The sequence below is a fragment of the Petaurus breviceps genome, unplaced genomic scaffold, assembly GCF_028583685.1.
Source record: "Petaurus breviceps papuanus isolate PSGF00001 unplaced genomic scaffold, PetGlider_PUasm1.0 38, whole genome shotgun sequence".
Lineage (NCBI taxonomy): Eukaryota > Metazoa > Chordata > Mammalia > Diprotodontia > Petauridae > Petaurus > Petaurus breviceps.
In genome coordinates this window covers 71698928-71726574 of record NW_027186304.1, presented here as the reverse complement: position 1 = coordinate 71726574, position 27647 = coordinate 71698928, and the positions used below count along the sequence as shown (strand labels likewise).

General features: G+C 39.7%; 1 protein-coding gene across 6 annotated transcripts in view; it reads left to right on the top strand.

Moving 5' to 3' along the window:
* The window catches only part of ASPH (aspartate beta-hydroxylase), a 523279-nt gene that overhangs the window by 217608 nt on the left and 278024 nt on the right, over window positions 1-27647 (top strand). For 3 of the 6 annotated variants that reach the window (XM_069100006.1, XM_069100005.1, XM_069100004.1), the window contains exon 1: window positions 20068-20485. The exons of the other annotated variants lie outside the window; for them this stretch is intronic. In XM_069100006.1, the coding sequence (XP_068956107.1) occupies window positions 20356-20485 (130 nt within the window). In that variant the 5' untranslated portion in view covers window positions 20068-20355. Of the gene's footprint in view, window positions 1-20067; window positions 20486-27647 lie in introns of those variants that run through there. 6 annotated transcript variants of the gene reach the window in all.

Here is a 27647-nt window from a genome sequence, read left to right as displayed (position 1 = left end):
TAAACACGACCTGTGCCCATAAGATTTTCAGGACTCTTTTTCTCTTCAGTTTTTCACAACACTTAGCAATGTTTCTATGATCCTTATGACAGTTTAATTTGTTTCCATGTGAATTATGAGGATTCTGTATCACTTGTAAGTCTTGCCATACCTTTGCGGTAAATGCACTTTAAGCACCTCTTGTGTATATTCTCTACTCTCGGTCAGAAAAATTCTTTTTAACCTACTTTGAAAACCTTTAATCAGTTTAATTACAAATTTCTGATCCTCTTCATTGGTCTGACTCTAGAAGAAGTTCCTACCTGCTCTCTCCTGCCCTGTGAAAATGTCTAGTATGTCATGCCAAGGGCAGACTCATTTTTACTTCCCTGCACCTCCAACTCTTACACAAGAGGGGCATCAAGTGTAGAGAATCTGTCTGCTGAGATACAGTGTTTCCACAGAGACTGCCAACACTGGGATACTTTCCAGTTGGTCTTGGGGCCAGCCCATTCCAGATAGTTAGGATGATTGATTTGACATGACACAGGTGTGGCATATGGAGCCTGAAGGACAAAGCACCAGAGACAAGGTCAGTAAGAAGTAGAGGGAGTTATAGTTATGGAGGTTTTGCCTTTTATGTGGTAAGACAGATTTTGAGAATTGATGTAGACACCTGGCTATGTCCTGGGGATAGACTTGACACAGTGTTCTTTCTCTTAGTATGTGGCATATAAGTGGCATAGAGCTCTAGGCCTGGAGTTAGGAAGAACTGAGTTCAAATCTAGACTAGTTTTGTGACCTTGAGCAAGTCATTTAATCTCTGCCTCGGTTTCCTCACCTGGAAAATGGGGGTAATGAGAGAATCTACTTCCCAGGGTTGCTGTGGGGATCAAATAAAATAATATTTGTAAAGTACTTAATGCAGGGTCCGGCATATAACAAATGCTATAGAAATGGTGCTATTATTATTGTTAATTTGCATTTCTGGAGAATGACATTTGTTTGTGACCATAGTAGCTGACTCCCTTTCTGCATCAGTGTTAAGTAACAGTGACCCCAATGGAGAATGCTATCACCCTGCCCAGTACTTAACATCTACCAAAGTGACTGTGATCACTCCCTATGTGTTAGGTCACCCAGATTCAAAGGCAGGAGCTCATGGAAAGTCTAGTGAGAAATGGAACCATGAGCACAATTGTTCCTTTTGGACAGATAAAGGGCAGTGGGGTCATAAGTTGAGGCAGCATCACATAGTGGAGTATTGAACTTGGGCTGTGGAAAGCTTGAGTTTATACCTCATCTCAGACACTATGAATGTGACTGAAAGCTAGTAAATCAATTTACCTCTCTAAACCTGTTTCCCTACATGCAAAACATAAATGAGAATGTAGTTAGAGCCATTAGAGCTAACTAGGATGGGGTGACCAAGATTTTGCCACAGGGTGAGAATTTTCCCAAGGGAAGAATAGTTAATAGTAGAATAGTTTAACAGTTATGCCTTTTACATTATGGTGTTAGGTGCCCTGATGATCTGGAAAATCCACATAAAATCTGCAGGGGTGCTTAATTTCCTTTAGGAAATTAAATAAGGACTTAATCTTTTGTTGTACGATGCCAGAGTCTAACGGAATGTCTTAAAAAAGAAACAATTCGGCATTTGAGTTTTTAAACTTTTTCTGCGTCATCTGCTGGTCTTTGCATGTCATCTATGGCTTCTGCAACACCTCCCTTCCCCCCCCCCCCAAATCCCCATTTAACTTCTTATGCCAGCCAGCAATATATTGAAACTGCGATGGGGAAAGTGGCAGTGTGGAAGGGAATGACTGTATATTCTTCCAAGGAAGCAGTTTGCTCAGTTTTAACATTGGTAGTCCTTTAGGAATTGCCTTGGAACTTGACTCATCACCCAGGAGGGATAGTACAGCGGATGGACAGCTCAGGAAGTTGTGGGTTGGGAAGAGGGAAACCTGTCCATGATCAGCCCATGGTGGGTGGTGCCTGAAATTGTGCCAGGTGGGAGAAAAGACACAGTACCTTAGTTTCTAATCAAGGGACATGTTTTCCTGCAGATATTTCTGTCTCTCTGGTCCTAGATCTTTTCTTTCTTTGGAAATTTTAAATTCCTTAGCTTTACAGACTTTCCTGGAATCTATGTGTGTAGGAGTAGGAAGACTGATGACAATGAAAGTGTGGTAAGCTGTCCTATGTGTTGAGAGCACTTCAGGGCCCCATGACATGTGGAGCCTTTTGGGGGACTGGGGCTAGAGAGGACAGAAATGCTTCCCTATATCCAAGGGCTTTCTGCTTAGAGATGCTTCTCAGGTCAATGTACCCTGGAAGAGGAGGGGCAGGACAACAGAGAAGGGAGACAGCTCTTGCTGGACTTATGTCTGTCCTCCTCCCCTGATCTTTATCTTTCTTGAAATTTTATTTTTGTAGATTCTTGAGACTTTACTGCAGTGCAAAGCCCAAGGCGAGGTGTGAACTTAGAATTGCCTACTTTCCCTATGTCATGAGATCAGGGACCACTCTTTTGGAAGGATCCCTGCCTGGAAGATATGCCAAATTTCAACAACATACCTGAAAGTCATGCTCTGGAAGTTAGAAGACTTGGTTTCTAATAACTTGGGGTCTGCTCTAACAACTTGGGGTCTCTGTTCTTTTCTCTGTAAAATGAAAATAGATCACGTACATCCTAAGATCTTTTCCAACTCTAACAACATGTGATTTCCCCAGAGTTGGGTTCCATCCTACTCCAATTCAGGTCAGCATGAATTTCAGTAACCATTAAGTAATCATTGAATGAACCTGCCTTTGTGATCCTGGACAAGTGATTTTTCTATAGGCCCTCAGTTTCCATCTCTGTAAAATAAAGGAGTTGAACTAGATGATACTCAAACTCTCTTTTATCTCTAATATGACACTTTGAGAGTTTTTTGGAGGGTGAGGAAGAATACTACAAGCTTTCTTTCAGTTCCCTCTCCAAGAGCTTTCCGGGTGAAGGCAGGTCAGGGGATATCTTCCCATAATCCACCTTTTGGAGTCCTTTGTTTTGGGGTCTGTTCCTTCACAGAGGCCAGTGTCCACTTCTCTCACAATTGTTGCTTGCCCCAGGTACTTTTGTGGTGCTTGATCTGGGTATAAAAAGTCTAGTTGTAGTTCTTGTAGTGCCCTCTGCATAGGATTGTTATGGAGTTAAATGAGATAATTCATATAAAGTAATACACTATATAAATGTAAGATATTATTATTATTATTACAAAACAGCATTATCAGAGAGTAGTTTGAAAAAGAGAGCTACTTTTTGTTATAAACGTGTACTAGGTAGATATTTACATGCTACATGCACTTGGAAAGCTAATGGAGACTTGGTTTAGCAGAAATTAATATTCATCTGACAAACATTCAGAAATGTATTGGGGTTGGGGAAAAGGACCTGCTGCAGACCATGAATGACTTAGGCCATCATCCACCACCAACCTTTTCTGGATTCTTTCCATCCAGATTCAGAGCATCATATAACAATGAGAGAGAGGACTAAAAAGACAAAATGCCCTTCTCTGTTAGTGTATCCCCAGTGCCATTTGTATTCCATCTGTTTCATGAAAGGGCAGAACACAGTCCCTTTCAGGTATTGCTCTTTCATACAGAGTGGCTTATTAGTGAGCAATATTTATACCTGTGCATCTAGGTTAGCATATTTTGGGGTCCTTTGACTTCATATATCTGTATGTATATTCCTATATTGTCAGCTCCAGCCTCTGGAAATCATCTGAATGATTTAGTTCCGAATACAATGAAAGTTTATGAAATTAAGTGAGATATAAAAAAATACTCTTAATCACTAATAATTAGAAAAATTTAAATAACTCTGAGGTACCACCTCAAACCCATCAGAGTGACTAAGCTCACCAAAAAGGAAAATGACATGCTGGATGGGCTGTGGTAAAACAGGTGCTTTAATGCATTGTTAGAATTGTGAAATAGTCCAATCATTTTGGAAAATGATTTGGAATCATGCCCAAAAAGCAATTAAATTACCCATAAGCTTTGTGACAGTCATGCCACTACTACCGGTAGGTCTATATGCCAAAGAGATCAAAGAAAAAGGAAAAAAGCTCATATGTACAAAAATATTTTTAGCAACTCTTTTTGTAGTGGTAAAGAACAAGAAGCTGAGAGGATACTCAGCAATAGGGAAATGAGTAAATATTTTATGATAATGAATGTGATAGAATAATATTGTGTTGCAAGAAATTATGAAAAAGATGATATAAAAAAACTGGGAAGACTTGTATGAGGTGATTCAAAGTGAAGTGAGGAGAACCAAGAGAACAATTCATACAATAACAACAACATTGTGAGGATACTCAAATTTAAAAAACTTAGGAACTCTGATCAACACAATGCCCAATTACATTTCCAAACAGCTCATGATGAAACATGCTATCCACCTCCACATAGAAAACTGATGGAATCAGACTGCAAGCTGAAGCATATTTTCTCCTATATCTTTTTTTTTGAGATGGCTAATGTAGAAATTACTTTTGCATGACTTTATGCATTTGTAATGAGTTTTATCCTTCTTGCCTTCTCAATGAGTAGAGGAAAGGGAAAAGATAAGAATTCAGAACTGAAAATAAAATTTTGGGCAGAGCCAAGATGGTGGCATAGAAGCAGGAAAACACTGTGTGCTCCCCCCATAACCACCTCAAATACCTATAAAAAATGACTCTAAACAAACTTTAGGGCTACAGAACCCACCAAGTGACAGAGAGAAACAAATCTCCCACTGAAGGCAGCTCAGCAAGCAGACAGGAAAGGTCCATCACAGCATGCTGGGAGCAGAGCCCAGCCCTGTGAGCCTACAGTTTTAGCCTCAGGGCAGCCTTGACCAGCCACAGCTGGAGGGACTTTAGGAGAGTGGATCACTAGCAGCTGTGGCAGTTTCCACAATTATCAATCCATAAATTCCAAAGACAAAGTAAGAGGTCAGTTGGGACTTTGGGAATATGGGGTCTAGGAGTGCAGTACGACCTCTGCCTCCAGAACAAGAAGCAGCTGAGGCATGGTGGCTTCAGAGCTCCTGGCCTGCAGATTGTAGGGAGACCAAGCAACCAGTCTGAGGGGGTAATTGCTTTTGCTTTAACCTGCTTGGATCTGGATTGCTTTCTAGGGTAGAGGTCCTGGGGTATGTGAACAGGTGCCAGAGCTGGTGAAGGCTTGAGAGAAGGCACCCAACTAATAGCTCCGGCAACTGTGAAAACCCCAGCAATTTGGGATAAAGCTCTTCTCTCTGGAAGCAGAATTCTACTGTGGCTCAAAAGTCAAGTAATTGAGTGGCAACATGAGCAAGCAAATGAAGCAAAGCAAGCACAGCAATCCGGCTTTAGATTCCTATTTTGGGGGCAAAAAGGATCAAAGCATGGAACAAGAGGAAGACAATGAAGTCCGAACTCCTATACCAAAAGCTTCCAAGAAAAATATGAATTGGTTACAGGCCATAGAGAACCTTAAGAAGGATTTTGAAGACCAAATAAGAGAAGTGGAGGAAAAATTGGGTAGAGAAATGAGAATGATGAAAGAAAATCATGAAAAGAGAGTCAACAACCTGACTGAAGAAAATAACACCTTAAAAAATAGACTAACTCAAATGGCAGAAGAGGATCAAAAAAGCCAATGAGGAGAAGAATGCCTTAAAAAGCCCAATTTGCCAGATGGAAAAAGAATCTCAAAATCTCAATGAGGAGAATCTTTGCTTCAGAATTAGACTGGAGCAAATGGAAGCTAATGACTTTATAAGAAATCAAGATGCTGTTAAACAGATCCAAACAAATGAAAGAACAGAAGGCAATGTGAAATATCTCATGGGAAAAACCACTGACCTGGAAAATAGATCCAGGAGAGATAATTTAAAAATTATTGAACTACCTGAATGCCATGATCAAAATTAGAGCTTAGAAATCATCCTTCAAGAAATTCTAAATGAAAATTGCCCTGATTTAGAACCTCTGGTTTTAGAACCAGAGGGCAAAATTGAGGTTGAAAGAATCCACCAATCACCTCTTGAAAAAGATCCCAAAAAGAAAACTCTTAGGAATATTATAGCCAGGTTCCAGAGTTCCTAGATCAAGAAGAAAATATTACAAGCAACCAGGAAGAAACAATTTGAATATTGTGGAAACATAATCAGGATAACACAGAATCTGGCAGTTTCTACATTGAGGGATCAAAGGGCTTAGAATATGATATTCTGGAGGTCAAAGGAGCTGGGATTAAAACCAAGAATCATCTACCCAGAAAAACTGAGTATCATGTTCCAGGGGAAGATATGGTCATTCAGTGGAATAGAGGACTTTCAAGCATTCTTGATGAAAAAACCCGAGTTGAATAGAAAATTTGACATTCAGATACAAGAAGCAAGAGAAGCTTGAGAAGGTAAACAGGGAAAAGAAATCATAAGGAACTTATCAATGTTGAACTACTTATATTACTACATAGAAAAATGGTAATTGTAACTTATGAAAATTTTCTCAGTATGAGAATAGTTGAAGGGAATAGAAATGTATATATATATATATATATATATGTGTGTGTGTGTGTGTGTGTGTATGTATATGTGTGTATTTGTATACATACATATATATATATGTCTATATTGGAGGGTATGGGAGTATCAATACATATGTAAGTATGTGTATATATGTCTACAGGTATACATAAACAGAGGGCACAGGACCAATTGAATAGGAAGGGATGATACTTAAAAGGTGAAATTAAGAGGTGAGAGAGGTATATAATGAGAGGAGATGGGGAGAGACAGAATGGGGTAAATTATCTCATATAGAAGAGGCAAGGGAAAACTGTTACAATGGAGGGGAAGAACAGGAAGGCAAAAGGGAATGGATCAACCTTGCTCTCATTGAATTTGGCTTAGGGAGGGAATGACATACACACTAAATAGAGTGTCTCACCCTACAGGAGAGTAGGGGGAGAAGGGGGATGATGGAGATATTGGGGGGAGGGAAGTTAGAAGCACACACTTTTGAAAAGGGACAGGGTGAAAGTAGAGAATAGAACAAGAGGGGGGTGGGATAGGATGAAGGAAAATATAGTCAGTCTTTCACAAGATATCCACTATGGAAATGTTTTGCATAGCTACACATGTACAATCTATATGGAATTGCTTATCTTCCCAGTAAAGGTGGGTGACGAGGGAGAAAGGGAAATAATCTAGAATTCAGTTTTAAAATCAAATGTTTTTTAAAACATTATTATTATTATTTACATGCAACTGGGAAACAAGATATACAGGCACTGGGGTATAGAGATCCATCTTGCCATACTAGAAAGTCAGAGGGGGGATGGGGAGGATATAAGAGAGAGCAGATTGGGGGAGGGGGTATACAGTGGGATTGCTGTTTTGGGGGTGGTGTGTAGGGGAAAGATGGGGAGAAAATTTCTTACTCAAAATCTTGTGGAAATGAATGATGTAAACTAAAAATAAACAAAATTTAATTAAAAAAATAAAACTGAACTACTCTGAAGGACTAAATCATTTTGACTATATAAATACACAAATTAAAAATAAAGGACATATGAAGAGAGATGCTATCTATATCCAGAGAAAGAATTGATATATATATATATGAATAATTTTACATTTATATGCATATATACATATATAATATACATACCTATTTGTGTCTATTGGTAGCCATCTCAAGGTGGGGGGAGTGTTGAGGGGAGGAGAAAAAGGACAAAGAAGAAATTTTCATAATTTTGTTGGATATTTGGAGGGAATAGCAAGTTGTACATGATAGATTTGCAACTTCATGTGCAACTATCTTTTTTTATTGTACTGTATTATGGAAATGCTTGTTTGGTTTCCTGAATTGAAAAGAAAATAAATTTAAAAAAAATAAGTGAGGTACTTCCATCAGATTAAAATTCTTTATTAAAAAAAACACATAGAACTGACAAAGTTAATAAGATCACAGACTGACTTATATGTTGAGATTCCTTTTTGAAGAATTATTATCTAAAAATTAAGAAACTGGGAACAAATCCGGAACTTAGTGCTACCTAAATTTTTATGTATGAAAAACATCAATAAAGATTCTATAATCAAATTTTATCATAATCACATAAATGAAAAAGAAAAAAACCTTTTTTTTTTCTAAAATGCAACCATGAAGTCAAACGGCATATGGTGAGAAAAATTTTGGGTAGTTACAGCACATTTGGGAGAAATTAGTTCTTTGTTGACTTCTATTTGTGGGAGTTCAAATTACTTGAATATTATTTTAATTCTCATATTCTCATTTGTAGCAAACAGAGCTGTGGGCTGTGCCTGAGCAATTTTGTCAAACAACTGGTTGGACATTTCCCCAACATAAATTCAGTAGGTACTCAAGCAAATTAATTATTGGAGGGTGAGTTCTGAAGGTCATTATGTAGATATACCCATATTTGGCAAACAGAAGTAAGGAGTTCTGGAAAAGCGGTAATCTTAATCAAAGTTGTTAGGTAAGTAATTCTGGCTTTTGTGCCTCCAGCTTCCAATTTCTAGCCAATTCTTTCCCTTAAGTGGACTGGTTCTTTCACTATTCAAAGACTCAGTGTTCTACCATATGAAGGCTCCTACTAAAGTAACTAACTCATTAACATTTAAGTGCAAATGCCTGATATCTTAAAAATGTTAACTTTCCAATAGGGACTACCAGAATCAATGACAAACTAAATAAAATTAATATGCTGTTGTGGCATTTGAGGCATCTCAGAACAGATGGAAGAGATTATTTGGGGGTTTGGGGCCCATATTGTACCTCTGATATCATACCATCATTCCCAACAATTGGAGAAATTAATTAGTCAGCTTAAAGAATTCCCTCTTCTTCCAAGCACAGATTCTTCTCAGCATAAACAGAAGAGAAGATAGGCTAGAATTATTGGGACATCACAGTTAACTAACTTCAAAAAGCAAGCTGGGCAAAATGTCATGCTGGCTTATTAGTACTCATAATCATAATGAAGCAAAAAAATATCCCAAATTTCCAAGTAAAGAAGAAAGTGCAAGTTTCTTATTTTGGTAGTATAACCTTGGTAAAGTGTATGGAGAGATAAGGTGATGGAGGACAGGGAATACCAGCATTCGAGAAAGACAACAACAACACTGAAACAGGAAGAATAATTTCTATGTTTTTCCTGAGGGGACACATTTCATTTCTTCAAAGTATGAAATCATTTGAGCCAAGATCAGGCATAATGTGGGTGAAGCCAAAGGATGCTGCTGAGTATGGAAGGTAGGGTATGTGAGGGCAGGGATAATACCAAACAGTAGACATTGATGGTTTGCTGTCATCTTGGAAATACATTTCTACTGGAGCACACTATTTATCTGCCCTGTTCTATTTTACATTTTAAAATGAATAAATTGGATGGACCTTAGATGGCATGACTATCTGATTTGCAGTAACAGAGCTGGGAGGGATAGGTAACCTATTAGATAACAATCAGAGGTCGAAATATTCCTGAGAGTCTACAATAATGACACTTAAAAAGATGAAACTGAGTAGGAATAACCATAAAGTCCCATATTTGGGTTACGGTTGAATAGTGGTTTGCATGAAAAAAAAAATCTAGGGGTTTTGGTGCATTGCCAGCTTATAATCCTCATTACCTCCATTGTTTCCATGTCAGTATGTGACACGGAAGCCAGAAAAGTAAATGCAATCATGTTGTGTTACGAGAGGTACAGTGTTAACAATAAGGGAAGGACAGTTCCACTATACTCTGCCCAATTCAGTCCATAATTGAAATACTGTATTCAGTTCTTGATGCCATATTTTATGGAGGATATTGTTAAACTGTAGCATGTCTAGAGAAGGGCAACCACTATGGTGAAGAACCTGGGTAGTATGCAATAACACAATGTTTCTCCTGGAAAAAGAGAAGACTTAGGGAGACTATGTAACTGTCTTTAATTATTTATGTACAAGAGGGATTAGACTTTTTCTCCTTGGCCTCAGATGGCAGAAGAAAGCATAAAGTGTGGAAATTACAGAGGCAGATTTCAACTCAACCTAAGGAAAAACTTCTTTACAATTAGGGTTGTCAAAAAAATGGAATAGGATGCCCTAAGAAAGAAGAGTTCTGGGGGCTGTTAGGTGGAGCGGTGAACAGAGCACTGGCCTTGGAGTCAGGAGGACCTGAGTTCAAATCCAGCCTCTGACAATTAATACTTACTAGCTGTGTGACCTTGGGCAGGTCACTTAACTGCAACTGACCTGCCTTTCCTCCTCCAAAAAACAACAACAACAAAAAAGAAGAGTTCTTCATTTGCATTTTACAGAGAGACTAGAGGAAACTCCTGTTAATGTAAGAGTTTAACTAAATAACCACAGAAGTGCCTTCTAACAATGAGATTCTGTAAATAGAGCAGGACAGGGTGCTTTGCTGCTGGAAGTACTATCCTCTTCCCTAGGAATCTTGGCGATTTTCAAAGAGCAGGTCTGAAAAAACCTCACCTGATGTTTCTATCCCTGTCACCTACCTGCCATCCTTAATTTCTTTTGCCTTTTGTAGCTAAACTCCTTAAAAAGGCAATCTACAATAGGTGTTTCTACACTTACTCTCCTCTCATCTTACTGTGACAAATGAAAAGCCTGAGAGACAAAGTTTCTGGATAATTAATCATCAACTTATTAATTAGGCTAGCTAATAATCTAAATTGATAGTAGTATCTCTCAGTAACCAAAGACAGACCCATGAAGATACGGAATGCTTTAAGGACCTTTGTAAAAATGCTATTGACATGAGAAATCAACTCTGACTGATGGACATTTAATGAGAAGGTGGGCTAGAAGTCTTCAGCTCATCCTGCTGAGAACATGGTTTGAGCATGAGACTCAGCTGCCTCCAGCAATGTGGGCAGGAGAATTAGAAATTAAAGCAACTCAGCTGTTCCTAATCACAGCCATGAGCATGGAAAAGCTGATTATAAAAGGAAAATAATGCTGGGAGGGTTGAAGGCACATTGATGCACTGGTGCTGGAACTGTGAATTGATTCAACCATTCTTAAAAGCAAAGAGATCAAAGAAGAAAAGATCTCACATGTACAAAAATATTTATAGCAGCTCTTTTTGCAGGGTCAAACAACTAGAAATTAAGGGGTTTCCCCTCATTTGGAGGATTACAGAAAAAAATGATGATATATTAATGTAGTGGAATAATCTTGTATTTCTGGAGATATTACACTGGGAAATGAGCAGAAGTAAAGGGATAATTTCAGAGAAGCCTGGGAAAACATATATGAATTGATAAAGAAGGAAATGGGAAAATACAATGTCCCTGAAGTCACTATATCCTGGGTTCAAGTCAGGTTCTGCCATTTGAAAACCAGGAGATTACAAACAAGTTTTATTAAGTCTCTGAGCCCATTTCCTCATATCTTAACTTATACTGGTGCAGAGGGGAACTTATCTATTCCCCAGCATACTAATATACTCTCATGACATTGGTTTTGCAGAAGGAAAAGGGAATACCACATCAACAAACCACATCAGGATGACGTGTTATACTTAAGTAGCACCTTTCAACTGACATTTTCCCATTCTCCCCCTTCTTCCCATCACTCTTTTCAAAACCTTCTGCTTCAGAGATATTTCTATGTTACATGCTCACACATGATATGCTTGAAAAGGACATTCAGGACTCTCTGGCCCCAGAAAGCATATTTATTTATGAATTTTTGGGCAGTCCTTTACAATGAATTAGGGTGGTCCACATGTTCAAAACAACTTATCTAGCCAGAGAATCATAGAATTTTAGAGTTAGAAGACACCAATTAGGTCATTTAGACCAAACTATATCAGAAAAAAATTCATACTATTATATGCCTCTATTCAAAGACCACCAATGAGAAGGAACCTACCACATTCCCAGGCAGCTCATTCCACTTTAGGACAGCTCTGGTTATTAGGAAGCTTTTTCTTTACATCAACCTTATTTAGTCTCTTGCAACTTCCACAATTATTCCTAGTTCTTGCCCTCTGTGGCCAAACAGAACAAGTTTTGTCCACATAGTAACCCTTCAAATACTTTAAGAAAGCTATCTCGCATGTTCTACTTTGAATCTTCTTCTTTTTTTCTTTTTGGAGGGGGGAAGATAGGGCAATTGTGGTTAAGTGACTTGTACAAGGCCACACGGCTAGTAAGTGTTAAGTATCTAAGGCTGGATTTGAACTCAGGTGCTCCAGACTCCAAGGCTGGTGCTCTATTCACTGCGCCACCTAGCTGCCCCCGAATCTTCTATTCTTTAGACTAAATATTCCAAGTTCCTTCAAACTATTGTAACACTGTAATATTATATAAACTCAAGGCTCTGGACAGTTTTCTAATTTATAAATGTTCTTAAACTATGGTCAGATTTGGTTAGCAGAACAGAATTATATATTCCAGATGTTATTTGCCCAGGAGAGATGACATAGGGACAATCACCTTCTTAGTCCTGGAAGCTCAGTTTCTCTTATTATTTTTTTTTTCCAATTACATCTAAAACATTTTTAACGTTTTTTTAAAATTTTGTGTTCCAAATTTGTTCCTTTCCTCCTCCCCCCCCATTCTTCCTCACTGAGAAAGCAAGCAGTTTGACACTTTATATATGGTCAGCAATACAAAACATATGTCTGTATTAATTAGGTTGTGAAAGAAAACACTAACAGAAAAAAAAAGAAACCCAAGGAAAATAAAGTTAAAAAAAAAGTATGCTTTGATCTGCATTTAGACTCCATCAATTTTTTATCTGGAGGCAGATAGCATTTTTCATCATGAATCCTTTGGAACTGTCTTAGATCCCTGTATTGCTGAGAATAGCTGTCATTTATAGTTTGATCATCATACAATATTGTTGTTACAGAGTACAGTCATCTGTGGGTTCTGCTCACTTCACTTTGCATCATCTCATGCTGGTCTTTCCAGGTTTTTTAGAAAGCATCCTGCTTGTCATTTCTTATAGTATAATAATATCCCATCACAATTACATACCACAACTTCTTCAGTCATTTCCCCAGTTGACTGGCATCCCCTCAATTTCTAGCTCAACTTTTTTTTTCTCTTCTTTTCTTTTTGGAGGGGGAAGGCAGGGCCATTGGGATTAAGTGACTTGCCCAAGCTCACATGGCTAGTTTTGTGTTAAGGGTCTGAGGCCGGATTTGAACTCAGGACCTCCTGACTCCAGGGCTGGTAGAGTCGGAACATTCATTGTGCCACCTAGCCGCCCCTTCAACTTTTCTTAATGAAACCCAAGATCAATTGGATTTTTTTGGCTGCCACATCACACTGCTGACAAATGGTGAATTTTTAGTCTACTAAAACTCTCAGGACTCTTTGAAGCTCAGGGTAAGATTTTACATATACCTCTATTAAATTTCATTTTATTAAATTCAGCCCAGAATACTTGAAAGTCCTCTATTTCATTGAATGACCATATTTTCCCCTGAAACATGATACTCAGTTTTGCTGGGTAGGTGATTCTTGGTTTTAATCCTAGCTTGTTTGACCTCTGGTCAAAGCAAGAATGATTACCCTCTGAATGGTTGCTTGTTCCCCCTATGAGCTGCACGCCAGGAGCTCTGGAGGCAGTCACACGGCAGCAGCTACAGCTGCCTGTGCCACCTCTCACCCATAGGGCAGGGGTCAGACCTTGCTTTTCTGTCACCTAATTCCAGCAGAGTTCCCTACTGACCTTATACTTTCTCTTTGGTGTTTATGAGTTGAGAAGTCTGGAAACTGACACATCTGCTGGTAATTCACTCTCCTGAAGTCTGCTTTGGCCGGTCTGGGTCACAAGCCTGGGCTGGCATGGCTCATGCAGGCCTGTACTCGTCTTCCAGTTTGCTGTGATAGACCCTTCCTGTTGGCCTGCCAAGCTGCCTCTGGGGGATATTTGTTTCCCTCTGTCACTCTGTGGGTTCAGTAGCTCTAAAATTTGTTTAGAGTCATTTTTTTTTTTTTATGGTATTGAAGGTGGTTGGAGCAGCAGATCAAGAAAGTTCCTGCTTTTACTCTACCATCTTGGCTTCGCCCCCACATCAGCACTCTTGACACTATTTTTACAGGGCCATGCCACACTCAGTCATCTTCAATCATCTGGTCTTACATTCATCTCTGGTACATATTTTTAAAAATTCTAAATTGGTTGATCTAAATTCCATTTTTCCCCCTTCTCTTCAGAACTGTTTCCCTTTATGTCCTCAGAATTTCATTCCTGAGAGTTCTCCATTCCTTCAGGGCTGACTTTAGTCCTTGGGTCCCTTCCTATATTTGTTCTGTAATCTTTGAAATCTGTGCATAACAGACTATGCATGGTTTTCTTCTCTTCCATCAAAACTCCAGAAGAAGTGGCTTCCCTTAAAGGTTCCCATCATTTCTACCACATTAACCAATTTTGTACTCTTAGTGAGAATTATATATAGCACTGAATTTCCCCTTTTGCTTCCTCCATCCTTTGAATAGTGAAATTAGTATTATGGCCACTCAAGAATTTGTTATTCTCCGTTTAGCAAAGAGTGAATTCTTTGTTCACTGGACAACTGAAATTTCCTATCACTGGGGCAGCCAGGTGGCACAGTGAGTAAGAGCATTGGCCCCAGAGTCGGGAGACCCTGGATCAGTTCTGGCCTCAGATACTTAACACCCACACAAAATAACTGGCCGTGTAACCTTGAGCAAGTTACTTAACCCCAATTGCTTTAAAAAAAAAAAGAAATTTCCTATCACTACTATATCTTGTCTATGTACCACACTTCTTTTCTGTTTCCCACACTATCTCTTTCTGTTCAGGTGTTTTGCAAAATACTCTGATAATAAAATTATGACTGTTTCTTACTCTGCTGGCATCACCCAAATTCTCTTTACCATGGTTTCCCACTCTGTGAATGACTAAATTGTTCTGAGTACTATAAATACTCAAATCAATTACAAAGTACCTGTGAAGGAAGATGCTAGAGAAAGGAAGATGCTCCAGAGAAAGAAAAGATAACAGAAGTATTCATAGTATGGTTTTATACATACACACACACATATACCCCCCCCCAACATATCTATATCTCTGTCAAATGGTGGCCTTCTCTGGGGGGGGAAGGGGGAAAAAGGTAGGGAGGGAGACAATGCACAACTTAAAATGTAAAAAAAAAACACAACAAAACAAAGAAATTTTTTCATTCTATTTTAAGACATGTTTCAGAAATACAAGTTCCATTGTTAAAGACCACCTTCTTAATCTCACTAAATCAGTTTTTATGTTCTGAATGCCTTGTCTTCAAAGGGAAAAAAGAGGAAAACACATCCTGTGTCCCTAGAATCTTCAATGTTCTTCAATCATTCAAGGCTTGATAATCTTAGATTCTATTTCTTAAGCTCTCCTGACAATATCATTTGTTTCTATGTCATAGAATAAGAAGTTGAGATACACAGAGGGTCATAGGATTATAAATTTAAGGCTGGAAAGGATCTCAAAGGCCATGTAGTCCACCTCATTTTACAGATCAGAAAGTAGAGACTGAGGTTGAGTTTCCCAAGGTCACACAGGTACTAAGTGAGAGAGGCAGGATTTAAAGTGGTAAGCCACAAAGTTGAGATGCAAGATCAGTTTTTCTGATAGAAAATTGATGTTGACCATTTCACAGTGCCATTTCATCCTGTAGAATGGCAAAAACCAAGGGCAAATAACAATTACATGTCTCCTTCCTCCCCATCTTCCCAATTTTTTTTTAAACTGAGGAAGTCAGGTTCATATGAATATTAAGGAAAGCCTAGAAAAGAGGAAAAACATTTAAAAAAGAAGGACCTAAGGGGTGCAATTTGGAAGGCCAGTGAATAATCCCAAGTGCTAAGTGCATAAGTGGCTGGGCAATTTATGGCCTGTTTGTGTGTATGTGTGTCTTAGGTCATTTTTAGCTCTAGCTTGTGGAATCCCCTCTTTTTGCATCACTAAATATTTCCTGTTTCTTTGCCAGACTGGTCCAGCATCAGCTGCATATGGTTGCAGAAAAGCACTGATTTGGGGTAACGGTAACCCTCCTGGATTGACAACACAAGGCATAGTATAGCAGAAAGCACACTATAGCTTTTAAAAAAAATAAATTAGGTCATTTCCACATAAGCTCAAGTAATCTATCTCTTGGTAAGTGCTAAGTATTTTGGATCTTGACTTAATAGGTATCATTTATATAGTACTTTAAAGTTTACAAAGGGCTGTACATGTTATTTCATTTAATCCTAACAATGGATGAGGAAACTTAAGTTTGGACAGGTCAAATGAGTTCTCCAGGGTCACACAGCTAGTGTCTAAAGTAAGATTTGCATTCAGTTCTTCCTGACTCCAAGTTTAACTCTCAAAACAACCTGCTTGAAGTATTTCTAAGGTTTCACACATCCATATGAATGATGCATCTGTATTTAGGTTTACAAATACTCCTCTACAACTCATTTTATCTTCTTTTTGTTAAGTATGCTTATTTATTGCAAGATTACTGTGTTATGAGAGCAGAGTCACAGCGAACACAGATTTCTGCCAATCAGGCAAGTCTGCCATGTTTCTATGTTCTTTGAATATGACTCTGCATTATAATAAATCTGTAAAACATTAAGTGTGATATAAATACCCTCAAAGTATAAAAAAACAGAATCCTGTAAAATTTTAATGCTATAACCACTGAGGGACAATTGCTGCTTTGTTTTGTTAAATGAAAATCTTTCCTAGTGTTGGTAGGTTGCAGGTTGCTGCAATGACTATATAATCAATCTATGCTGTATATCAATACCTGATTATATAGCTCAGTGGAATCTGCCAGCACATAAATAGGCTCATCTTTTGATGAAGTCAGCACTGCGGGCAGATCCAAGAAGAGTTGTAACATTCTTAGATTTTACAGAATAACTGCAGAGATGATATCATATATGAATGTGCGATAGTTTATAGATATTGCCTCCAAACTCATCAATTACCCTTCTCACAGATGGTACACTGAGAAACTTGTGATATTTCAAAGATATGACCAATAAGTTTTAGGTCTTAGGACAATTAGATTTGACTATAATTACTATTGTAGTTGCTCTCTGCTTTCCATGTTGGTTAAGGTCTTCAGTAGAACCCCTTGGGTCTTCTAAAGCTTGACTATAATCATGTGCCTGCAGAATTGTAATGCAGTAGGTTTATACAGAAATGATGACAATATTAAATGTAATACATCACAGCTAATAAAATGAGTCAAGCAGTGTTTATCAACAATTAAGGGTAAGTAAAACTATCTAATTGTTTCAATGTTGTTAATTTGATAATTTACCTGCCAGATTTTGGTGGAAGGTTAATTCAACCAATTTTTGCATTGTTGTAATACAGGAATTGAAAGAAGCCTAGAAACTAGTATCAGGATACTTTTCTCATAATTGGAAAATGGTGTGGTCTAAACAGTAGTTGCTGTTACTAAAGATTTGGGAATAATTGCTTTGGGGCCTAACATGGAGAGGCAGACTGATGGACAACCAGCTAGGTGTGGAATTAGGAAGACCTGGGCTCAAATCTGACCTGGGATTCTAGCCATGTGACCTGAGGCAAGTCACTTAACCTAGGTGAAGCAACAACCTAGGATTTATTTACTAAACATGTCATAGATCGCTGTGATTTGGAGATTTAGTGCAGGGCTTCTGAACCAACAGAAAGGTTCCCAGACCCCAGACCCCTGCAACAACAGCACTGTCCTTCACCAGTGGACAGTATTCACTCTGTCTGCAGGACAGTCTCCAGACCCCTGCAACAACAGCACTGTCCTTCACCAGTGGACAGTATTCACTCTCTGTCTGCAGTACAGTCTCAGGATCTCTTAGCCAGCAGCCAGGTTCCAGGACTTCTTCAACAAAAGGACTGTCTTTCACCAGTGGACAAATCTGGCAAAACAACATCAAAACAGACAGACAAAGTACCAGCAAAACAGCCATGTCTCCTCAGTCCTTGGCAGCTCCGGGGGCAGGTCTCAAAAGTCCAGGGCGATTCAAGGTGGCCCCCAGCAATTCTCTTAGTCTCTCTCTCTCCCTCCACGAGGTGCTGCTTCCAAAAAGTTCTTCTGTGTCTCCCTTGTCTCTCCAAATCTACGTCACCAGCTCCTCCCAGTTCAGGACTTTCTTTTCACATCAACAAGTCCATCCCACAGGTGGGATTAACAAGCTCTGGGTTTTAACACAATCAATTTGAAAAACTAAGCCAATACAGGGGAATCTTTAATTGCCATTACTATCACACCCACCTCCTCCATTTACTGTACAATTTGGCTAAACTATTTTTGCTATTCCTCACACAAAATATTTCAACTTTATAGTACATGCAGGATAATTTTTAGAATGTACTCCCTTCTCACTTCTGCCTCTTAGAATTCCTATTTTCTTCCCAGCTCAGTTCAAGAGCTATTTCCTTAAAGAGGTTCTAATTATCCTACACTGCTAGTACCTCCCTCCAAAAATTAACTTTAATTTATTTTGCATATTCTTAGAATCGTGTATACAGTATATTGATGCTCCCGATTGAGTGGAAGTTCCTGGAGGTCATCAACTTTCATTTATGTTTTTGTATCACTACTACCTAGCACAGTTATAAACAGAGAGGTAAAACATTTATTAAGCATTTACTATATGCTAGGAATTGTGCTAAAAGTAAGGAAGGCAGTCCCTGAAGTCAAAGAGTTTACATTTTAATGCGGGAAGTCAACCCACAAACAGGGTGGTGGTGGGGTGGCCTCTGCAGTAAGTTCCAGCGGTTGGTGTGTAGATAGTTAGGAAGTGGTGTGAAGTCCTGGTTCTACACAAGATAAGATAAACGATCATTTATGGGGGAGAGGGTAACCAGGAGCAGAGTCCAAAATCGGGGGCTGGAGGAAGATGAGCACAATAGCTAAAGCAGAGGCAGCATGGTGAGCAAATGACTAGAAAGTGGTTTTTTGTGTCCCTAGTGCTCAGCACAGTGCCTGGAACATAGTAGGTGCTTAATAGTTCTCAATTTATCATCTTGTCCTCCTACTGGATTGTAAAAAGGTTCATGAAGGTAAGGACCACCATATCTAAACTTTGTATCTCCCTGATCATCTACATGAGGCTTTGCAAACAGCAGGTGCTTAATAAAGTACTGAATGGGTAATTTTATTTCTGTAAAGTGAACCACTCAAAATTATAGTTGTGAATAAAAGTATGAAGGGTTGAACATACATCAACACGTAACTGGTTCTAACAAGAAAAGCACACCTTAAAACCAAGAACTGAGGCAAGGTTTTCTAGTTATCAGATATGGAATAAGGGCATAGGAATGAGTTGCACAGGAAGCTATTGTTACATAGTTATGCATTATGGAAAACTCTTAGAAGTTTAGTGCTATTTAGACAATCTGGGTAGCTAAAACAATTGAGGGCTTCTCTCGAGTTTTAAAAAGAACTGATTCCCTGGGGGTAAATCCCACAAGCTCGTGCTTATTTAAACACTTTCAAGGCAGCATACCACATCCTTTCGCTAGTAAAAAACAAACAAAAAAAGCAAAACCAGCAGATTTCTCCCCCTTTCTCCCCCATCCACTCCTCCATCTATCCATCCATTCATCCCAGCTGGCAAAAAGTAGAATTACGTTTTGTGAATCGTGTGCTTGAAGGAGGTTGAAATTGTGCTTCCAGGACCAATCCGGGTGCGCAGCGGGTGGAGGGACTGCACAAACACATCACCTCCGAGGTCAGGCACGTGTCTCCTCCGCCTCCGCCTACTTCTCCCTCCTTCAGCTCCCCGCTTCCCTCCAAGCGCCCCGCCTCCCCCCAGATTCCTACTGACCAGGCCCTCCAAACGCTCGCGAGAGCCTCATTTGCCACGTTCCAAAGGGCTGGTGAAAAACCGGAGAACCGAACCCGTTCTCCGGCGGTTGCGTGGCAGCAGCATATCTAGAATTTGGGAGAGGCGAAGTAAGCTCGCACGCCCTTCATGGAGAACTCCCCTTTTGATTGGTTGGGACGTGCCGTCACTCGCCTCCCCGGGTGGGCGGGGCCAGGGGGTGGGGTCCGCGAGGGGGCGGGACTGCTGGGGTTCCAACACGCCGGCGCGCGCACTCCCTGGGACGGAGCCCGAATTTCTCCACGCGAGCGGGTGGGCGCGCGCGCACTCAGGACGTGGGGAGGGAAGGAAACCCGGTCGCTGCGGGCGGGGCCAGGTAGCCAAGCAGCAGCAGGCACCGCCACTGCAGCCCCTTCCCACTCTGTGCCACCTGCCTGCTCCCTGTTCCTTACCTGGCCTACGCCCGGCAGCTACTCCAGTTCTACCCCCTGCAGCACCGGGCAGCGCGCGCCATGGCCCCGCGGAAGAACGCGAAAGGCGGCGGCGGCCACAGCAGCAGCAGCCCCGGCAGCAGCAGCGCGGGCGGTGGCAGTGGCAGTAGTAGCAGCAGCAGCAGCAGCAGCAGCCCAGGGTCCCGTAGAGGTCAGTGCTTCCCCTGGGAGGGGGTGGGGAGAGCTGCGGGAGGCGGCCGGGATGGGGCTCGCCTCTGGTCCCCCGGCCCCGCCCCTGTCGGCCCGTGCTGGAGGAGGTGCAGGAGAGAGAGAGGGGGAGGAGGCAGTTCCCACCCCCAGTCCCCCCAGGTGGGGCTTAGGCCTTTGAAAGCCAAGGGTGAAGGGGGCTATCCTTTGGTCTCTTTCTCCTCCCGCTTGCTGTCCCTCTTATTGCCCTCCCCCCTTTATTTCTGGGTCTCCTCTAGGCAGTCTGTGATGGCAAGCTGGAAACCGAGAGAACTGGGGGGGGGGGAAGGAGCAGCTTTCCTGGACCACTTGTGATTCTGCGAGCTGTGCCTCATGGGGGCAGGGGCAGGGTGACCCGAATACTGGAAGGCTGCGGGCGGGTCCCCTCACCTGGTCCTCATAGTGGGGGCCACAGGTGCGATGCAATGTGTCCAGAATTCCTAGCTGGGGTTATAGGTCTAGTTTGTAAGTAGTTGTTTGCATGTTTTCTTGCTCTCTTCCTCTCCCTCCCTCCCTCCCCCCCCCAAATTTAGAGAGCTTCTTGAGGGCAGGGTCTTTTCTTTGTCTTTTTTTGCATCCGCGTCTCTAGTTGGAGCTTAATACTTTTTGACTTGACTGGACCTGAAAGGCACCGTTAGAGGCCATCTGATAGCCTTTCTTTTTCAGATAAGGAACCTAGGTACGGCTTGGGTTGAGCTGCTCATCAACTTTCTGATCCCATTGCAGCCAGAGGTGTATCCAAAAATAGACAGAATTTAGGGACCCAGCTCCCCTTTGCTTCAGGGTCTTCCTTAACAGGTGAAAGACTGGGGCTGGATTACCCCAGCTCCTGTCTTGTTTCTTGCCTCATTTTCCGGGAGAGGGTGGGAATTTAAGAAACTTTGAGGGGTGAAGCTGGCGGCTGTTGATTGAATGACTTAGGAGATTTTTTGCCTTTTTTGTGTTGAAGAAAAGGTAGTAATTAATCTCTGGTATTCACAGTCTTAGTGGTAATTGAAAATGCACTGAACGAAGAGGGATTTAGTAAAATTCCACCTTAAGCACCAGTTTTGATGAAAAGCAGTCTTTAGAATAAGACAAAAGAACGAAGTTGCTAATGAGTTAGACATTTTTGTTAAAAAAAAAATGTCCTTATTTTAACTTAGCTCTCCAAAAACATGCGTTGTATTTGTTTTTTTTAATATTGCTGAGATGCATTTGGTTTTTCTTTCTTGGGATTATGAAATGATTGGCAGAAAATGGCATAAAGTAAGGGTCAGCTTTTCACTTTGCCCTCCTTCCTATTCTCTTCCCTTGCTGGCTGGCTTCCTTTTTCTCTCCACCCCCCACCCCTCCCCTTTAGTACACTCCTCTAGTGGAAAGAACAGATGTTTTTAATCTGTTTCTTCTTCTATTTCAGTGGTTCTCAATTTTTTATACTTCCTTTGAATCTTAGGGAGAAAATTGAATGAAACATTTAACTGAACTAAATGCCTATTGGCTTTGTTCCAGCAAATTAAACTGTTAACTTTTCTTGGCTGATTTTTTGGGGGGAGGGGATATTTATGGATTGAACTCAGTGTTACAATTGCTTTTATTGATAAATATGAAAAAAATGAGATAAACATGGTGCAATTTAAATCCTTGAAGAATTTTAGATGCTAGGATTTGGTATTCATCTTAGGAGAGAGATAAATGTACTTATTAGAATGATTCAGTTTTGAGACAGATAAAATTCTGGACTTTTAGTCAGGATTACCTGGATTTTGAGTTCTGCCTCTGACCTTTATTAGGTGTTACTAAGGGCAAGTAAGTCATTTAAGCTTTTTAAATGAGTTTCTTCATTTGTTAAATATAGATAACATCTATCATGCATACCTAACACTATTGAGATTTAAATGACAATTATGTGAAGTGCTTTGAAAACTACATATATAATCACACTAGACAAAATAGATTTCTTTTTGCCCCTTTAAAAAAGTGTATAAATCACTATCCAGTTAATTGGGTACTTATTTTGGGAGATTGGAATCCATTGTTACATAAAATATCAGGGGGATAGATATAAGGAAGGTTTTTTTTTTTTACCACGTATATTTATCAGTTGTTAGCATTCAGCAGTATGGGTGTCCAATTTAGCAGTATACTTTAATAATGACAAACATGTTTCTACAAGCAGTGTTTAATGACTTTTGCAAATATGAAGCTAATTTTAATAGAGCCAACATGGTTTCAAGGGGTATTAAAGCCTTAAATGAATTTATTCTTTTCGTTTTTCTGAAATTTTGGAATGTAACTTAGTCTTGGTTAATATTTGATTACATACACTTTTTTTTTTTTTGGAGGGGAGAAGGTAAGGCAGTTGGGGTTAAGTGACTTGCCGAGGGTCACACAGCTAGTAAGTATTAGGTGTCTAAAGTCAAATTTGAACTCAGGTCCTCCAGACTCCAAGGCCAGTGCTATTCACTGCCCTTGCTTAAACTATTTTTTTTTTTTTTGCCTTTTGGAGGGCAATTGGGGTTAAGTAACTTGCCCAAGGTTACACGGCTAGTTTATTTTTTTTTTTTGTGGGTGTTAAGTGTCTTAGGTAGGAACTGAACTAGGGGGCCGGCACTTTACTCAGTGTGCCAGCCACCTAGCCGCCCCCACCTACTTAAATTATTAAAGGTATTTTATATACCTGAGGAAAGAGTTCCATTCTAACAGAATCATGGGTATATTTTAAAAGGAAATATCGTGGCAGCTAGGTGGCACAGTGGATAGAGTGCTGGACCTGAAGTCAGGAAGACTCATCTTGAGTTCAAATTTGGCCTCAGATATTTACTAGCTGTATGATACTGGGCAAGTCACTTAACCCTGTTTGTCTCAATTTCCTCATCTGTAAAATGAGCTGGAGATTGAAATGACAAACCACTCGTATCTTTGCCAAGAAAACCCCAAATGGGGTCACAAAGACATGACTAATTAACAAAATCATGCCCAAAAGTTGTATGTAGGTATAGACATACCTCATTTTACACAAAAAGCTGTGTTCATCATAGAATTGCCATGGTGCTTTGTACAAAGCATTGGGTTGAAATTCTAGCTCTGCCACTTATTCCAAATGTGACTTTTGGCAAATCATTTAATCTCTTTGGGCCTCAGTTTTATCATCTGTAAAATAATGACATCTAAAGACTTTTATAGTTTAAGATATATGATTTATATGTGACACTGGTCTCCTTGCTATTCTTTGTACAAGACACTCCATCTCCTGACTGTATTTTACTAGCTGTCTCAGATGCCTGAAATTTCTCCCACCTCATTTCTGCCTCTTTGTTTACCTGGCTTCCTTCAAATCTCGGCTAAAACCCTACCTTCTGCATTAGAAGTCTTTCCTGGTTCCTTTTAATGCTAGAAGTTTATCTCCAATTAAATCAGTATTTATCTTGTTTGTACAGTTATTTAAATGTTGTCTCTCCCATTAGATTGAGTTCTTTGAGGACTGACTTGTTTTTGCCTTTCTTTGTATTTCCAATGTTTATCATAGTGTACTGTTTTAAAAATACTTGTTGACTCATGGTCATGATTAAGTGCTGGAAGGTATGTATCTTAGATTGTCTAGTTTTAACCTCCTAATTTCAAAGATGAAGAATCTGAGGTCTGAGAATTTGTGATTGTCTAATCATGACGCGTTATTGGTAATTGATCTGAAATGTTTAACTTGAGTCTTCTGATGCCAGTTCTATTGCTTTTTCTACTATACCATAATTGTATGTTTAGTTTTTGTAAACTACATCACATTCTTCCATTTTTGTAATTCCACAGTGTCTTTAGTTTAAAGTCTCACAGGTATTTGCTTCATAACATTGCTCTGTTTTGCCATGTTTCCCAATATTGTTAATATAACATTATCCAATTCTGTTATAACATTTAAAACCCTCTGTATTGTCATTATGTCCATCATCCATTTTTTGATGTCTTTACTATGAAATGACTACAACTCCAATATTATTTTATCTAACCGTGTTTTTAAGGAGCTAATTAAAACTATTCTGTATTAGTGTGATCCAAGACCCAACTCTCTCCCACCACTTTACCCATTTCCCCCCAAGGAAAAAGAGAAGCATTTATTAAGTGCCCATGATGTACTAGGCTCTGTGTTAAATGCTATTCAGATATGCCCTCTCATTTGATTCTCATAATAAGTCTGTAAGATAAGTACATGATCCCAATTTTCCAATTGAGAAAATTGAGGTAAATTGCAATTAAGTGACATGCCCAAGGTCACACAGCTAATGTCTAAATTCGGATTTGAACTCAGATCTTTCAAACTTCAGACCCTGCATTCTATCTACTGGGTCACAAACTGCTTCTATGGACTGGGACTGATTGATCTTGGGGAACCTGATCCCAAAGGGTCAGTTTCTCTCTGTCTTGTTTATTCCCACTTGGAGTTAATCCAGGAAAATCTCCAGAATAAAATTTAGGTATAACTTGTGTCTTTTTCTCTACATGTGGTAACAGAGTCTCTTAACTCCTACACAGGTACTGTTGGTATTGAGAATGAAACCACTTTTAGTCCCCCAAGTCTTAAGAACATACATAAAACACTTGGTCGGACCTTTAAGCTCCTTTCAGAAGGGAACTGAACTTGAGGTTTCTTTAAAGGCAAAACCTCATGTAATTCTGGTTATCTTTCCCTTAATGTCCTCCTATATAGTCTCCTTAAGACTGTTGCCACCCAGTGGTTTCCTTCTAGAGGATAAACTTATTTGGCTCAGTCCCTTCCCATAAGAACTGCCTTGTCGAAGTAACTCACTGGTTTTGTTCTCCATGTAGGACATTGCATTGTGCAGAAATTATAGATTGATTTTCGTTTTTTCAAGGAGAACAGTACATTTTGAAATCTTCAGGGAGTTAGGGTTCAGCAACATTGCCCATGATCTCAAGTCTTGTGTAAGCATTTGTCTCTTATAAAACTGTATTTTGCTTATACCTGCTAGGATATAGGTAGGAGTTGCCAGGTGAAAGGTAAAGGCATAGTCCTAAAGAATGAGAGTGGAAAAACCCTGAGCTGGGTTTGGCAGGAAGCAGCCCTAGGCTGTGAAAATCTCATTTGGTGTTATGAGTATGCATACTAACATTTGGAGAATATGTTCTCTTCAGTTGCCCCTAATCAAATGTTCTTGCCTAATAATCTTAACAGTTGGGGGAACTTTTTTTAAAAATTCATGTTTATTTTAGTTCCAATTTTCTCTCTTCCCCCCCAACCCCCAGGAGGCAAGAAAAAAAATCCATTACAAATATGTGTAGTCATGCAAACCAAATTTTATTGGGAGAACTTCTTAAATTAATTGGTGAGTCTTTTAATTATTCTATGATGCATTTGACAATGAAAATGAACTATGTAGAGTACCTACTGTGCAGGCCACTAGGAGAATGAAGACAAAAGAAACTAGATGTTTTCTTAACCCTTGAAGAGCTCTCCTAATTATTAACTTGTAAGCAAATTAATCACTAGGTATTTAGAGTTGTCTGTAAATTAGTTTTACTTACTTGTGTTTCATAATGAGTTGTTTTTTTTAAAGGATATATCCTCGTAGATATATAAAGAGAAGTAGTTTGGTATAGTGGAAAGACCATTGGACATATGGAAGGCTTAAGTTCTAGTCTTAGTTCTTCCATTGACTAGCTTAGCTATATGACCTTGGGCAAATCATTTAACTTCTCTAGGCCTCAGTTTATTTACTAACATAGGGATAGCCTTGTTTTGTACCCACCTCACATGACTGAATGAAAAACATTTTTTAAGTGTTTCCTGGGTGCCAGATTGTGTGCTACATAACAGGGATACAAACTCAAGACAATCTCTGCCCTTAAAAAGCTTACGTTCTAACGTGGGGATACAATACATAGAGCAGGGTACTAAATGCTTTATAGATAATTGCCTCATTTGATTCTCACATTAAACCTGGGAGACAGGCATTATGGTTATACCTATTTTATAGTTGAGAAAACTTAGGCAGACAGAGCTTCAGTGACTTGCCTAGGAGCACACAGCTAGTAAATGTCCCAGGCTGGATTTTGAACTCGGATCTTTCTGATGCCAGGCCCATCAAACTACCCACTGTGCCACCCAGCTAGGAAAGGTTACTGCTGTGTGGTCACAGGGAAGATGCTAAGGGCCTACTTTCCTGGTGGATAGATGGATGAAATATGAAGCAAGTCTGGGGTGGCTAGATAGTTGAGTTTTCAATAATCCTCCAATTAGGGCAGGACAGAGTTCTTAAACTGAGTGGACTAACATAGTTTGGGGAAGGGGCATGCTGTTCTGGAAATTTGCTACAGAAGATTGCTGTTTAGGTGAAGGGAAAAGTACAGCAGTAGGTCAAAAGGCAAGTTGTCCATCCTGGAGGACGGCTGAATGGGATGTAAGGATCAAATGATTCAGAAATCATAAAGCACAGTTTGTGTGTACTTTACAAAATGTTATTTTTCCATCATCTACTGTTTTTAGCTGATGGTTGAAATAAGATTTTTGATTGTGAATGGGGTTGTTTTGGACATTTGATTTTTAAGTTTGTTTCCTGCATATCATTTAAATACATATGACATTTACTCAAAACTTTAGAAACTCACACTGCTGCTCCTGGTGCTCATATGAGTCATATCAGTGATTTTTAGAATTCAAGACAGAGCTAATGAATAACTATTTGTCAAAATTAGATACTCAAGTAATAGACTTTCTAGAAGGAGAGTTTATTTGGAACCTTAAGCCAACAGGTAAGGCTAGGTAGCACAATGGATAGAGTACTGGGCCTAGAGTCAGGAAGAATTCATCTTCCTGAGTTCAAATCCAGCCTCAGATACTTCGTCGCTGTGTGACCTTGGGCAAGTCACTTAATCTTGTTTGTCTCATTTTCCTTGTCTGTAAAATAAACTGGAGAAAGAAGTGGCAAACCAGTTCAGTATCTTTGCCAAGAAAACCCAAATGGAGTCATGGAGAGTGGGACATGACTGAAATGACTAGACAACAAAACCCAACAGGTAGAGGCAGTGTGGTGATGTAGAGAAGGCCTAGATTTGTTATCAGAGCATTTGGGTTCTAATACCAGCTCTTACACTACCTTGTCTGTGTGACCTTGGGCAGTTCTTTTAATCTTTCT